Source organism: Saimiri boliviensis, chromosome 1 (genome assembly GCF_048565385.1).
Source record: "Saimiri boliviensis isolate mSaiBol1 chromosome 1, mSaiBol1.pri, whole genome shotgun sequence".
Lineage (NCBI taxonomy): Eukaryota > Metazoa > Chordata > Mammalia > Primates > Cebidae > Saimiri > Saimiri boliviensis.
The window spans coordinates 146,697,963-146,713,173 of NC_133449.1; the positions used below are offsets into that span (position 1 = coordinate 146,697,963).

General features: G+C 43.7%; 1 protein-coding gene across 2 annotated transcripts in view; it reads right to left on the reverse strand.

Annotated features, from left to right (window-relative positions):
* Window positions 1-2,619: 2,619 nt before the first annotated feature.
* RFWD3 (ring finger and WD repeat domain 3) overlaps window positions 2,620-15,211 on the reverse strand; it is a 59,374-nt gene continuing 46,782 nt past the window's right edge. For both annotated transcript variants that reach the window (XM_074406320.1, XM_010350632.2), the window contains 2 exons: window positions 13,565-13,776; window positions 2,620-9,771 (listed from right to left, as the gene is read on the reverse strand). In XM_074406320.1, the coding sequence (XP_074262421.1) occupies window positions 9,628-9,771; window positions 13,565-13,776 (356 nt within the window). In that variant the 3' untranslated portion in view covers window positions 2,620-9,627. The remainder of the gene's footprint in view (window positions 9,772-13,564; window positions 13,777-15,211) is intronic.

Below are 15,211 nucleotides of genomic sequence, written 5' to 3' on the forward strand. Positions count from 1 at the left end.
TCTCAAAAAAAAAAAAAAAAAAAAAAAGTCTCACTCTGTTGCCCAGGCTGGTCTTGAACCTGAGCTCAAGTGATCCTTCTACCTCAGCCTCTCATAGTGGCATTGCAGGTGTAAGCCATCAAGCCTGGCCAATATAAGGCCCTATACATACATGTAATTGGGGATACTTCTGATTTCAAACATGACTAAGAGTTTATATTTCCAAAGAAATAAAACCACAAAAACTAGATGAAGCATATGAAGCATCTTTGGAAGGAATAAGAAAGAAACCAATGCAGTCAGAAAATGAGAGGCTACCATCCTTGAGAAAAGTGGTGTACACAGGGAAGCTCCAGCCAAGATTTTTATCTTTATATTTTTTTTGAGACAGACTCTTGCTCCATGACCCAGGCTGGAGTGCAGTGGCGTGATCTTGCCTTACTGCAACCTCCACATCCCTGGTTCAAGCAATCTCCTGTCTTAGCCTCCCGAGTAGCTGAGATTACAGGCACTGCCCATGAAGCCCGGCTTATTTTTGTATTTTCAATGGAGACGGGTTTCACTGTATTGGTCAGACTGGTCTCAAACTCCTGACCTTAGGTGATCCACCTGCCTCTCAGCCTCCTGAAGTGCTGAGATTACAGGCATGAACCACTATGCCCAGCGTCACATTTTTTTTTAAAAACATACTGTCCAATTTGTGGCTCAGAGGAATCAATCTCTTCTAGAAAGTAATAATCTTTTTTTCCTTGAGATAGAGTCTGGCTCTGTCACCAGGCTGGAGTGCAGTGGCACAATCTCGGCTTACCGCAACCTCTGCCTCCAGGGTTCAAGTGAGTCTCCTGTCTCAGCCTCCTGAGTAGCTGGGACTACAGGCATGTGCCATGATGCCCAGCTAATTTTTGTATTTTTAATAGATACGAGGTTTCACCATGTTGGCCAGGGTGGTCTTGATCTCTTGACCTCGTGGTCCACTCCCCGCGGCCTCCCAAAGTGCTGGGGTTACAGGCATGAGCCACTGCGCCCGGCTGAAAGTAACCATCTTTATTGGACTAAAAATACACAGGTGAGAGTTCAGAGGCCCAAAGTGAGATAAGGGTCAAAACACTGCAGACCTTTAGGAAACCACAGAGATAGAGCCAAAAAGCCAAAAATCTGTAAAGAAATGTTTCTCAAGTCACTTGCTGACTCCTAACTGTGCATGCACAGAATGAGACTTTAACAAAGCCAGAAGCAAACAATAGCTAAGAGAGTAATAACTGAACAGAAGCTTCAGCAGCCCCACAAGTTCTGGGGAAATCAGTGTTAAAGTTTAAACCCTTCCAAGGTATAAAAACCTTGGCAAACACTCTGGGCTTTTAACTGAGACCTTAAAAGGGCTACACCCTAGGAATAAAGGCCACATCCCAGGAGAAAGTACAACACCCTAAGAATAAGGACCTTGCCCTAGAATAAAGCACAAAACTACAATAGACCAATCCCAATAAAGCCTAAAACATGCCTCAATGAGATCAAGGTGATCCACCACTACTCTGTCTGTAAGAAAACTTCCAACCTTTTTGAAAGAAAAATTACATCATCCAGAGCCTCTATAATTTTTGATTCATTGCTAGACCATGCAGATAAAAAGTTAACAAGAAACTCTATCTCAAAAAAAAAAAAAAAAAAAAAAAATCAAATGGACATTATAGAATGAATTAAAATTAAAATTTAAAATTTATTATATGATGGCAAGTCACGGTGGCCTATAATCCCAGCACTCTGAGAGGCCAAGGCTGGCAGGCAGATCACTTGAGCCCAGGAGTTCCAGATCAGTCTGGCCAACATGGCAAAACCCTGCCTATACTAAAAATACAAAAATTAGCTGGGCGTGGTGGTGTGTGCCTTGGTCACAGCTACTTGGAAGGCTGAGGCACAAGCCTGGAAGGAGATGATGCAGTGAACTGAGATTGTGCCATTGTACTCCAGCCTGGTGAGAGAGTGAGACTCCAGCTCCAAAAAAAAAAAAAAAAAAAAAAAATTATTACATAATTCTAACACCAGAAGACAGAATTAGTGAACTGGACACAGGTTAACAGAAAATACCTAAACAAAACAAAACAAAAACAGAAGGAAAAGAATTTAAAAAAATAAGAGATATGTAGGACACAGTCAAAATGTAGAGACTCAAAAGGAGAGGAGGAGAATAGGGCAGGCTCAGTATTTGAGGAGGCGATGTCATTGGTTTTCTCAGATTGATGAAAGAAATCAACCTATAGCTTCAAGAAGTTCCATGAGACCAGATGTGGTGGCATATGCTTGTCATTCCAGCACTTTGGAAGGCTTAGGCAGAACTACTTGACTCCAGGAGTTCTGAACCAGCCTGGGCAATATAGTAAGACTCCATCTCTAACAAAAATAAAAAATTAGCTGAGTGTGATGGCACATTCCTGTGGTCCCAGCTACTCAGGAGGCTGAGGCGGGGAAACGGCTTCAGTCCAGGGTCTGAGGCTGCAGTGAGCTATAACTGCGCCACTGCACTGCAGCCTGAATGACAGAGCTCCTATCTACAAAAAAAGAGCCCCTGTCTCAAAAAAAAAAAAAAAAGTTAAAATGGTGACTTTTACGTTAAGACAAAATTTTTAAAAATACAATTGGGTCTTTTTTTTTTTTTTGAGACAGAGTTTTACTCATACTACCCAGGCTGGAGTAGAGTGGCACGATCTTGGCTCTCTAACGCCCACCTCCCAGGTTCAACTGATTCTCCTGCCTCAGCCTCCCAAGTAGCTGAGATTACAGACAACTGCCACCACACCCAGCTAATTTTGTATTTTTAGTAGAGATGGGTTTTCGCTATGTTGGTCAGGCTCGTCTCAAACTCGTGACCTCAGGTGATCCACCTGCCTCGGCCTCCCAAAGTGCTGGGATTACAGGCATGAACCACTGAGCCCAGCCAGGGTCTATTTTTTTTTAAAGGAGGTGAAATAAAGACATTTTCAGACATACAAAAGCCTAGAGAATTCACTGCCATCTGACTTGCATTACCCTAGTGTTGGAAATAGATGCTCAGGGAACTGAGACAAAGGATATTTCAGCAACGCAATTTTTACTTTCTGGACTGCAGTAAATGTACTCTTACTAGTCATCTTGCCATGAGAGCATATTGAACAAAGGAAAAACAGACACATTTATTCCTTACAAATTTGGGGTTGTCCCTTATCGCTGTGTCTGATCTCCGCTCACTAGAGCCAGACCTCACAATCTAAACTAAAACCCGACTGGCTAATAATTTAAAACTTTTCTAAACAGGTAAAAGCAATGGAGAGCTGGGACATGCCTGTGAGCATGTTCAGCATAGATACCTTTGTTAAAGTACAAGGACATAGAATGTACTACATGCCTGTAAGCACAGCATGTTTAACAGCTACATAGGATAGGGCTTAACGAAGTTATTAGCACACTTATTCTTTTTTTTTGAGATGGAGTTTCACTCTTGTTACCCAGGCTGGAGTGCAATGGCGCAATCTCGGCTCACCGCAACCTCCGCCTCCTGGGTTCAAGCAATTCTCCTGCCTCAGCCTCCTGAGTAGCCGGGATTACAGGCACGTGCCACCATGCCCAGCTAATTTTTTGTATTTTTAGTAGAGACAGGGTTTCATCATGTTGACCAGGATGGTCTCGATCTCTCGACCTCATGATCCACCCGCCTCAGCCTCCCAAAGTGCTGGGATTACAGGCTTGAGCCACCGCGCCCAGCCGCACACTTATTCTTTAACAAGAAAGGAAACTTTAAAAAGGAACTTTTCTACTTCCCAAACCTAGGCTGACGGAAAGTGATCCCAGTTGGTAGCCTGAGAAGTAGGAGCACTGGAAGGGTCAATATGGGGACAATTAATACCACTAATTATTTTAGATAACCATAATGACAGATTTAGAACATATCTAAAAGTAAAATATGTGACTCCCATAGCACATAGCATATAATCAAGGATGCAGATTATACTAGCTAGGCCCAAGAATTTAGGGTGAACACTAAAACAGCACATGAATGTGTTAAGTGTAAAGCTAATAGAAGCCAAAAAACAATCCGGGTGCAGTGGCTCATGCCAGTAATCCAAGCACTTTGGGAGGCTGAGGCAGGCGGATCACTTGAAGTCAGGAGTTTGAGATCAGCCTGGCCAACATGGGAGAAATCCCATTTTTACTAAAAATACAAACATTGGCCGGGTACGGTGGCTCACGCCTGTAATCCTAGCACTTTGGGAGGCTAAGGTGGGCTTGAGGTCAGGACTTCAGGACCTGGCCAACATGGTGAAACCGTGTCTCTTTGTATTTTGTAAAAATACAAAAAATTAGCAGGGTGTGGTAGCATGTGCCTGTAGTCCTAGCTACTTGGGAGGCTGAGGCAGGAGAATCTCTGGAACCTGGGAGGCAGAGGTTGCAGTGATCTGAGATTGTGCCACTGCACTCCAGCCTGGGAGACACAGTGAGACTGTCTCGAAAAAATAAAAATAATAAAATAATAAAAATACAAAAATTACCAGTTCATGGTGGTGTGCACCCATAATCCCAGCTATTAGGGAAGCTGAGGCATGAGAATTGCTTGAACCAGGGAGACAGAGATTGCAGTGAGCTGAGATTGTGCCACTGCACTCCAGCCTGAGCAACAGAATGAGACTTTGTCTCAAATAAAAGAAGAGAAAAAACACTGAAATGAAAAGCATTTGATTAATCCAAAATAAGGCAAAAAGGATAGGAATAAAGTAACAAAGAACAGATGGGATAAATAGAAAACAATTGCATTAGGCAGGCCGGGCACGGTGGCTCAAGCCTGTAATCCCAGGTAACAATCTGCTGTTTTATCTCTTTATAGTTTACTAATAAGTAATCTATTAGTGAATATTTATTACTAATAAGTAATTCTTAATGTTATGGAATACTTACTATTATTCTATTTTAAAGGAGAAGAAACGGGTTAAAAATCCTATTAAAAGCCAGGCGCCAGCCGGGCGCGGTGGCTCAAGCCTGTAATCCCAGCACTTTGGGAGGCCGAGGCAGGTGGATCACGAGGTCAAAAGATCGAGACCATCCTGGTCAACATGGTGAAACCCCGTCTCTACTAAAAATACAAAAAATTAGCTGGGCATGGTGGCACGTGCCTGTAATCCCAGCTACTCAGGAGGCTGAGGCAGGAGAATTGCTTGAACCCAGGAGGCGGAGGTTGCGGTGAGCCGAGATCGCGCCATTGCACTCCAGCCTGGGTATCAAGAGTGAAACTCCGTCTCAAAAAAAAAAAAAAAGTTTTTTTTTCTTTCTTTCAGTATTTCACTTATAGTCGATGAGAAACAAAAACATGGGTACTGTGAAAAGCAAAAAACGGCATTAGGTTTTGTAGCAATTTGGGGTTTACTTCTATCCTAGGACCTCTGTCATTTTCCCTTAGAACACCAGGCTCCATGAAGTTAGTAAGTAAGCTTATACCTATGGATTCAGTTCTGCTGGAACCTGGTATACTCCATTTGCTGTTCAGCTGGAAGACATTTTCAGCCTTTCCAGCCTAATTCCAGAGCACCGCGATTTATGGCAATAAAGATTCTTGAATTAAAACAGAACAAAGAAATTGAGGCAGGTGGCCAGAACTGTGCTGAGCAGGAACCCTGCTGCTGCCACTGTCAGAAGTGCTGCCAACGACTAAAAGAAATAAAGGGAAAGAAAGTCATCTCCTCTCTCTTCCTCCCACTTTACAGTCTCCTGGATTCAAATAAACTAGCAGGAAGCCAGCAGGCAAGATAGTCTGCGAAATGTAGATCCCTAGATCTGAGAATAAATAGACCCACGACCAGGATAACACAGGTTTGTTTGTTTGTTTGTTTGTTTATTTATTTGAGACAGTCTCGCTTTGTCACCTAGGCTGGAGTGAAGTGGTGTGATCTCAGCTCACTGCAACCTCTGCCTCCCAGGTTTAAGCAATTCTCCCTGCCTCAGCCTCCGGAGTAGTTGGGATAACAGGCGCCTGCTGCTACACCTGGCTAATGATTGTATTATTTAGAAGAGATGGGGTTTTGCAATGTTGGCCAGGCTGGTCTTGGACTCCTGACCTCAGGTGATCCACCTACCTCAGCCTCCCAAAGTGCTGGGATTACAGACATGAGCCACCACACCTGGTCAGGACACATGGTTCTTAAGAGGCAAACACATTGCTTTCCACTGGCAACAGCAAAATAGAACTGCACGTTAAAGCCTCACCTACTTCATTAGTTTGAAAAAGAAGAAATCTATGGCCTGGTGAGGTGGCTCATGTCTGTAATCCCCACACTTTGGGAGGCTGCCAAGATGGGCAAATAACTTGAGGTCAGGTAGTGGAGACCAGCATGGCCAACACGGTGAAACCCCATCTCTATTGAAAATATGGAAACAGGCCAGGCATGGTGAAAGGCACCTATAATCCCAAGTACTTGGGAGGCTGAGGCAGGAGAATCGCTTGAACCCAGAAGGCAGAGATTGCAGTGAGTAAGCTGAGACTGTACTACCGCACTCAGGCCTGAGGCAACAGTGAGACTCAGTTTCCAAAAAAAAAAAAAAAAAGGAGAAATCTACCTGGCTGGGATTATACCCCTCTCCCAAGAGGTAGACATGTTCCTGCCTCTAGAAGTCAAAGACAAAAGACACTAGGCCATTATGCATGGCAAAGTCTTTATTTTCACATTTACATTAAAACATAAAACAGAAACATTAAAACAAAGGATACAAATAGAGTTCTCACTGCCCTGTTTTCAAAGCAGGGGCAAGGATACATACGACGACAAGATATTTTGAGTTTGTTTAACTCCAAATCCTCAAGTGGGGGAAAAAAAACCATAGATACAGTGGCAAAGGAATGTGGTGGGGCAGAGAGCCTGGTGGAACCCAGAAGACTAAGGCCTGCATCTATGTGATGTCCTGCAATGGGGATAGGGAATGGGGACAAGGTTTTGTTTTCTGAGATAGAGCCGGCCTCGCTGTTGCCCAGGCTGGAGTGCAGTGGCACAATCTCAGCCTACAGCAAACTCTGCCTCCCGGTTTTAAGCGATTTCCCTGCCTCAGCCTCTCAAGTAGCTGGGACTACAGGCACATGCCAGTGTCCAGCTAATTTTTGTATTTTTATTACAAAATTTTAATTTCACCATGTTGGCCAGGCTGGACAAAGTTTTTTTTACTTTGGAGATATTAGTCACAGTCACATGAATTTGCTTCCAAAACATCCAAATTTAATGTACAACTGCAAGGACTGGCAAGACTTAGGATTCACCTAAGGTCTCTCATAGTTAAGTCCCTTGCTTCCTATTCTTAGGGCAATCAATCAGCATCAGTTGAGTATACTTCAAAGCAAGTCAAACCCTAATCCTGCCCAGGCCCCAAAACGAGGCCAGCCAGGGCTTGACCGCCTGTATCTTCTCAGTGGCAATCTCCTGAAGCCAGATGAGTTCTGCTTTTTAACTCCAATCCTATTCTGCCACTGCAACTCCAGGCCTGGGCAGCCACTCTTAATCATCAACATATCAAAAGGAGTATCTTCTCTGAAAAAAGAACTTTTCTGGGGTTCTAGAAGCTAGCTTTTACCAAAGACGTCTTCAAATAGGGGCCGGGTACACTGGCCCATGCCTATAATCTCAGCACTTTAGGAGGCCAAGACAGGAGGATTGCTTGAGGCCAGGAGTTCAAGACCAGCCTGGGTAAAATAGTAAAACATCCATTGCTACAAAAAATTTTTAAAAGGAAAAAATGATGTCCTAAAATACTAAAGGGTCATTAAAAAGCACAACTAGAACTTGGAACTCTGGGGAAATCTACTGCAATAACCCCTGGCTGGAGAGAAAGATCTTAGAAAGAGCTCTTGGGGGCACGGAGAGAAAAAAAAAATAGGTCTTGAACTGACAGGTCAGAAGTGTTTTATAATAAAAACAATAACATCTCTTCACCAATCATTTGAGAAAATAAAGACTGCAGACACTGACCTGCCCACATCTTTAAGCATATTCTGTTGAGGACAGTGGTTTTGGGAAGCAGTCTAAGCAAAGCAAAAAAATAAAATATAACTCAGCCCTCTATTGGAGAGAAGTGATGCTCCCAGGTATGGATTGAATGTTGGTGGGTACCTCCCTGCCATTCACATAGGTTTCCCAAACACTATTCCTGAGAATAGCCTTTTATTAACAACATTTTAAGAAAAGGTTAGGGAGGCAAATCAGAGGAAACTGGAATCAAACATCAGCTTCATATAGGGAAGGCTTTACCTGGAAAGTATAAAAAACACTTATGAACAGCCCCTCAGACTGAGGAATTGGCTTTATTTAGATAGGAACTCTTTCAAAATGGGACAGACAAGTTTTTCTCATGTTTTCAACAAAGTCTGAATAAATTTTGTAAACTCTTTTATGTATGGCTCCTAATCTCTGACACAAGGGGAGTCACAAGTAAAAGCTTTGACATACCCCTCATCTTTTCCAGGCAAGAGACAGAGAGTGTTCTTTAAAGCACTAGCTTGGATAAAACCAATCCTGAGATCCTAGGCTGGCTAGAAAAAGCAGTCCTCCCCACTGCTCATACACCTGGCCTCTTTCCTTACTTCTCACAAAGCAATTTAGGAGAATTAGGAACTTAATGCACAAGTTATTAGCAAAGGGAATAGTTCACTACCTGCTTCCATCCCTGGGCCTGCCAATGTTCCAGCACTTCATACCTAAAACACAAGCATTGTTCCTGTTGGGCGCAGTGGCTCACACCTGTAATCCCAGCACTTTGGGAGGTCGAGGCCAGAGGATCACGAGGTCAAGAGATCGAGACCATCCTGGCCAACGTGGTGAAACCCCGTCTCTACTAAAAATACAAAAATTAGCTGGGCATGGCAATGCATGCCTGTAGTCCCAGCTACTCCGGAGGCTGAGGCAGGAAAATCACTTGAAGCCGGGAGGCAGAGGTTGCAGGTTGCAGTAAGCCAAGATGACATTACCACACTCCAGCCTGGGCAACAGACTGAGACTCCATCTCAAAAAACAAAAAAAAAACAACCAAGTGTTGTTGCCACAAAGCACAACCAGATGTGCTCTATCACACACTTCTGTGGAGATATGACAAGTTACTAAAAGATTGTCAACCTTCAAGGTCCGAAATAAACCAGACATAAGGTTCTACAGTGCCCTCTTGTGTTCAACTGAATAATACTCTTTTACATCTATGTTGCATCAAATCAGTATCAAGATGAAGGTTAGTCCTTTCAAGGATACCTAAGTGACAAAACAACTCAGGTGGGGTGTCACATCCCCTAGAAAACGCTTAAATGCTTAATGCCTACACACATTCTAGATGACTGATGAGAGGACACTCTCGAAGGTCCAGAAAATCACATAGAAGAATTTCCAGCAAACAATAATGGTTAATGAAGGCTTTAAACCCAAGAAATGGATAATGTAGATAAAGTACCCATCAATTACTCTTTTAGTGGACATAACAGATACACGATCTGTTGTATCTCAGCGACAGAGTCCTAGAATCATATTAATGGAACAAACCATGATCCCCAATGTTCTAGGCTGTACACAGTAAACGGGGATCTTGCCTGGGGCTGCTAGGTGCTAGCAAACAACATTTAAACCTAACCAGCAGCATGCCTGAAAGGTTTCAAGACCATGGTCACTCCCACTTATAGATATGGACTATCTTCTCTGTTAAGGTGGCCAAGTAGCTGTTATGGTTCACCTCAAATGGGCAGATGTCCAAGACAGGCTGAGCAGTCTGTAGTTCCTGGAGCAACGAGCCACTGGAAGCATCCCACAGCTGAAGAAAGCAAGCAGAGAGAAGGGTCAGAAGTCAATCAGTTCACCCAGGGGACTTGCTTTCTTTATCATCAAACAAGTCAGACAAGGCTGCAGAGAGAACACTACCTGGAGAAAAACAAGCCATCCCTAACCTTCGCAAGGTTACTCAAAGCCAGCACACCTGACATAGTTCAGGTACAGCTTCACCTACTGTAATCAGCAGTTAGTCTACCTGTAAGTAGATCTGAAAATAGAGCCCAGATTCCATTCCTTCAATCTATGTGCCAGACTCATGTAGGGACAGAAGGGCCAATATGATAAAGTCCCCTGTCCTTGGCCTCATGGAACTCACCTTTTTTTTGGAGGGGTGGGGGGAGTCACAGTCTCGCTCTCGTCACCCAGGCTGGAGTGCCCTGGCATGATCTTGGCTCACTGCAACCTCCACCTCCCAGGTTCAAGGGATTCTCCTGCCTCAGCCTCTCAAGCAGCTGGGACTACAGGTACTTGCCACCACAGCCAGCTAATTTTCTTGTATTTTTGGTACAGATGGGGTTTCAACATGTTGGCCAGGCTGGGCTCGAACTCCTGACCTCAGAAGATCCGCCCGTCTTGGCCTCCCAAAGTGCTGGGATTACAGGCATGTGCCACTGCATCTGGCCTCTAAAAATTTATTACTGGCCAGGCATGGTGGCTCACACCTGTAATTCCAACACTTTGAGAGGCAGAGATGGGAGGATACCTTGAGGATAGGAGATTGAGACCAGCTAGGGCAATATAGCAAGATTCCCATCTCTACAAGAAATTTAAAAATTAGCCAGGTGTGGTGGTGCATGCCTGCAGTTCCAGCTACTCAAGAGGCTGAAAGAGGATTGCTTGAGCTAAGGAGGCTACAGTGAGCCATGATTACACTACTGCACTCTAGCCAGAACAGAGCAAGATACTGTTTCTTTAAAAAAAGAAAAAGAAAAAGAAAAAGAAAAGAAAAGAAAAACATTTTAAAGTATTAAAAAGTAGAGAAAGCCAGGCATGAGCATGATAGCATACACTTATAGTCCTAGCTACTTGGCAGGCTGAAGCACAAGAAACACTTGAAGCCAGGAGGTGGAGGTTGCAGTAAGCCAAGATCGCACCTCTGCACTCCAGACTGGGTGACAGAGACCCCTTCTCAAAAAAAAAAAAAAAGTAGAGAGGGCCAGGCACAGTGGCTCATGCCTATAATCCCAGCACTTTGGGAGTCTGGGGCGGACGGATCACTTAAGGTTAGGGGTTCAAGACCAGCCTGGCCAACAAGGTGAAACCCCATCTCTACTAAAAATATAAAAATAGCCAGGCATCGTGGTGTACTTCTATAGCTACGTGGGAGGCTGAAGCAGGAGAATCGCTTAATCCCAGGAAGCAGAGGTTGCAGTGAGCCAAGACTGTGCTACTGTACTACAGCCTGGGTAACAGAGTGAGATTTTATCTCAAGGGGGAAAAAAAAAAAAGATGGCTCACACCTGTAATCCCAGCACTTTGGGAGTCTGAGGTGGGCAGATCACCTGAGGTTGGGAGTTCAAGACCAGCCTGACCAACATGAAGAAACCCTGTCTTTACTAAAAATACAAAATTAGCTGGATGTGATGGTGCATGCCTATAATCCTAGCTACTCGGGAGGCTGAGGCAGGAGAACAGCTTGAATCCAGAGGTGGAGGCTGTGGTGAGCTGAGATGGCGCCATTGCACTCCAACCTGGACAAGCAAAACTCGGTCTCAAAAAAAAAAAAAAAAAAAAAAGACATTTTCTTATATCTGGCATAACGTCATCATGTCCAACAAAATTAATAATTTACAGTATTATCTAATACCTGGTGCATAATCAGCATTTTCTGATATATTTTTATATTCAGTTTATTTGAATCAGGATCAAGTAAGGTCTACATTACATCTGCACTCAAGACTGGGTGTTTATAAATTTTAATTGTCTCTTTTAACCTAGATCAGACCCAACCTTCCCACCTTTTTACTTCTGCCATTGATTTACTGTGGAAGCTGGATCAGCTGTCTTAGAGAACACCCCCTACCTGGACTTGTGTATATGTTTTCTGTGCTATCATTAAACTTGTTCTCCTCTATTCCCGGCAACTCTAGTCAATGAAAGTTAGCACTAGTTTCTAGAGTTGCACTATACAGTATGGTGGCCTCTAGTTATACAAGTTACTTATATTTAACTTGATTAAAGTAAAACATTAAGTTCTTCTGTGGCACTAAGCACACTTAAAGTGCTCATGTGGCTAGTGTGACTGTATTAGAGGATGCTGCTCTAAGCCTTAATTAGACTCAGGTTCATGAACATCTCGGCCAGGTGCAGTGACTCACACCTGTAATCCCAGCACTTTGGGAGGTCCAGGCTGGCAGATCACTTGAGGTCAGGAGTTCGAGGCCAGCCTGGCCAACGTGGTGAAACCCCATCACTATTAAAAATACAAAAATTAGTCTGACATGGTGGCAGGTGCCTGTAATCCCAGCTACTGAGAAGGCTGAGGCAGGAGAATCACTTGAACTAGGGAGGTGGAGGTTGCAGCAGTGAGCCAAGATCGTGCCACTGCACTCTAGCCTGGGTGACAGACGGATTATTGTCTCAAAAAAAAAAAAAAAAAAGGGCCAGTCACAGTGGCTCACACCTCTAATTCCAGCACTTTGGGAGGCTGAGGCGGGTGGATCACGAGGTCAAGAGATCGAGACTATCCTGGCCAACATGGTGAAATCCCGTCTTTACTAAAATTACAAATATTAGCTGGGCATGGTGGCATGCGCCTGTAGTCCCAGCTACTTAGGAGGTTGAGGCAGAGAAGTGCTTGAACCCGGGAGGCGGAGGTTGCAGTGGGCCAAGATTGGGCCACTGCCCTCCAGCCTGGCACCTGGCGACAAAGCAAGAGACTCTATCTCAAAAAAAAAAAAAAAAAAAAAAAAAGACATCTCATAGGAGGCACCATGTGCTTCCTATTGTCATCACATCAAAAAGACCCAATTATTTTTGGTTAACCCACCTACAGTGATGGCAAAATTGACCAACATGTTCAGGTGGTGACAGACTGATTCTTCCACTGTAAAACTTCCCATCAATCTTTCATCTGTTTGTTTAATCCTGAATTGATGAAGCTGAGGCCTGAATTAATTATTTTATTGAGGTTTCAGTACTGTCTTTTTTTTTTTTTTTTTGAGACAGAGTTTCGCTCTTGTTACCCAGGCTGGAGTGCAATGGCGCGATCTTGGCTCACCACAACCTCCACCTCCTGGGTTCAAGCAATTCTCCTGCATCAGCCTCCCGAGTAGCTGGGACTACAGGCGTGTGCCACCACGCCCAGCTAATTTTTGTATTTTTAGTAGAGACGGGGTTTCACCATGCTGACCAGGATGGTCTCGATCTCTTGACCTTGTGATCCACCCGCCTCGGCCTCCCAAAGTGCTGGAATTATAGGCGTGAGCCACCACGCCCGGCCCTCAGTACTTTCTTTCTTTCTTTAAAGATTCACACACAGTATGACCCCTGGAACTGTGGCTCAGTTAAAAAGAATGATGCGACTCTACAGATATTGAAATGAAAACATCTCTAAGATAGGAAGTTAAATGAAAAAAGAAGAAACTATGAAGCAGTATGGAAAGCACAACTCATATGTAAACCAGGCAACATCACATACACACATATGTGGATATGTGGGATTACACAGAACTTTTTTGCTTTATGAGCTTCTGTAAAAAAATGTTCAAGTTTTCCCTTACCAATATTTTAAGCAAAACTACTTTTTACATGAAAGTAAAAAATTACAGGCTCACCAGGGCAGAATTTGCTGCTTCATCCCCAGTACAGACCAGGATGTTGCCATCATTCTCTGGGCTTCGGAAAATGGCATTTTTGGTCAACAGTTTGCAAGTGGGTCCTCCAAAAAATGTATGTACAGGCTGGCAGGAGCAGACCAGATTTCCAGTGTCATCCAGTCTGTAGGACATTTCCATCAGCACACTTCGTATTGTGGTATGATTTTTATCTACGGGACAGAGAAATCAGTGCTGCACCATGGGTATGCTACAAAACACATTAACCAAGTACCCAAACCTCAGACACTTACAACCTACTTGGATGGAAAAGCCATAAATGCATTAAACCATCAAAAACAGCTACAAAACAAATAACAGGACAAGAACAAAATATCACAGCATCAATGAAATTCAGAACCGTAAGCTAGAAATCAAGTTATCTACAATGGGTTTTTGCTTAAGAGAAAAACAATTTTGAGAGTGACTTACCTGTTTTAGTTAAGATCAGTCTCCTGGCAGACCTCTGCTGGGGGATTTCTCTCTCAAGAATTCTCAGTAAAAGGTTTTTCCCTTCCCCCAGTGAGAACCTCATTAGCCCCAGGGACTGCATTTTTTTATAAAGTGAAAGTGTGCTATTACAGAAAGATAAAGATGATTTGAAATTCTGCTGGGAGGCAAACAAAAGCCAGAGAACAAAATAGAACCCCCAGGATTTCTACACCAGTCACAGCAAATCAGTCTTGGAGATAGCAGAGCCGTGGGATGACAAAGAGCCCAAGGGTCTTTAGAGTGAAGTGCTACTGAGATGTTTCTCAGCTCAAAGGAAACTTAAAAACATGTGTAGATCTACCCACAACTAGAAGTGGGCGCATTTAATGACTAACTCTAACTAAACACCTGCCTGTTATAAATTTGCTTAATACAGTTGTTACCTCAGCATCTGTTTTTAGGGCTGGCATAAATTATTTGAAACCCAGATGTACCCTGTCAACTTTGGCCTAGTTACAACGTCCCTTCCCTGAGCAAGGTTCGAAATATAGCACACTTGTCCCTCCCCTCAACTCCCAACCTGCCCCTACGGTGGCCTATCCTGGATGGCCTAACCCCTTCTTCCCATTGGCCCTCTGAAGCATGCTGCCCTCTTTTCTTTGGGATCTATCAAGTAAGCTGTTTCCGTTATTTCATGTGTTTTATGCACTACCTCCTTTGTATCTCACTTGACCAACACACTTGAACCTAGCTTCTTTCCTATTCAGGGCTCTTCTAGAGAGTTGCTATCTCAAAGGAAATAAACTGGACACAGGTCAGACAAGAGACACAAGGGTACCCGCCAGTATAAACAAACTCCCTGTGAGGGACACCTGGTCATGCGTCAGACAGGCATTAGGCCATCTACCAAGACAAAGGAGTATCTTGTGAAAGACACACTATGAACATTCACAACCAACTCCCTTGAGCTTGGCGGACAGGGTTAGAGTTTATAGACACTCTCCTGACAGAGAGCTCAAGACCAAATTAGAAAGAAAAAACGTACAACGCTGACCATCAGTACAGTTCACCTGGAATTTAGATTCATGCCACTTAGCCTAGAAAGAAGCTGTGAATGAAGCACAGTCTGCTGTTAGGGGTTCCACCTCTGATTCCGAAGACAGAGATGTTCAGCTG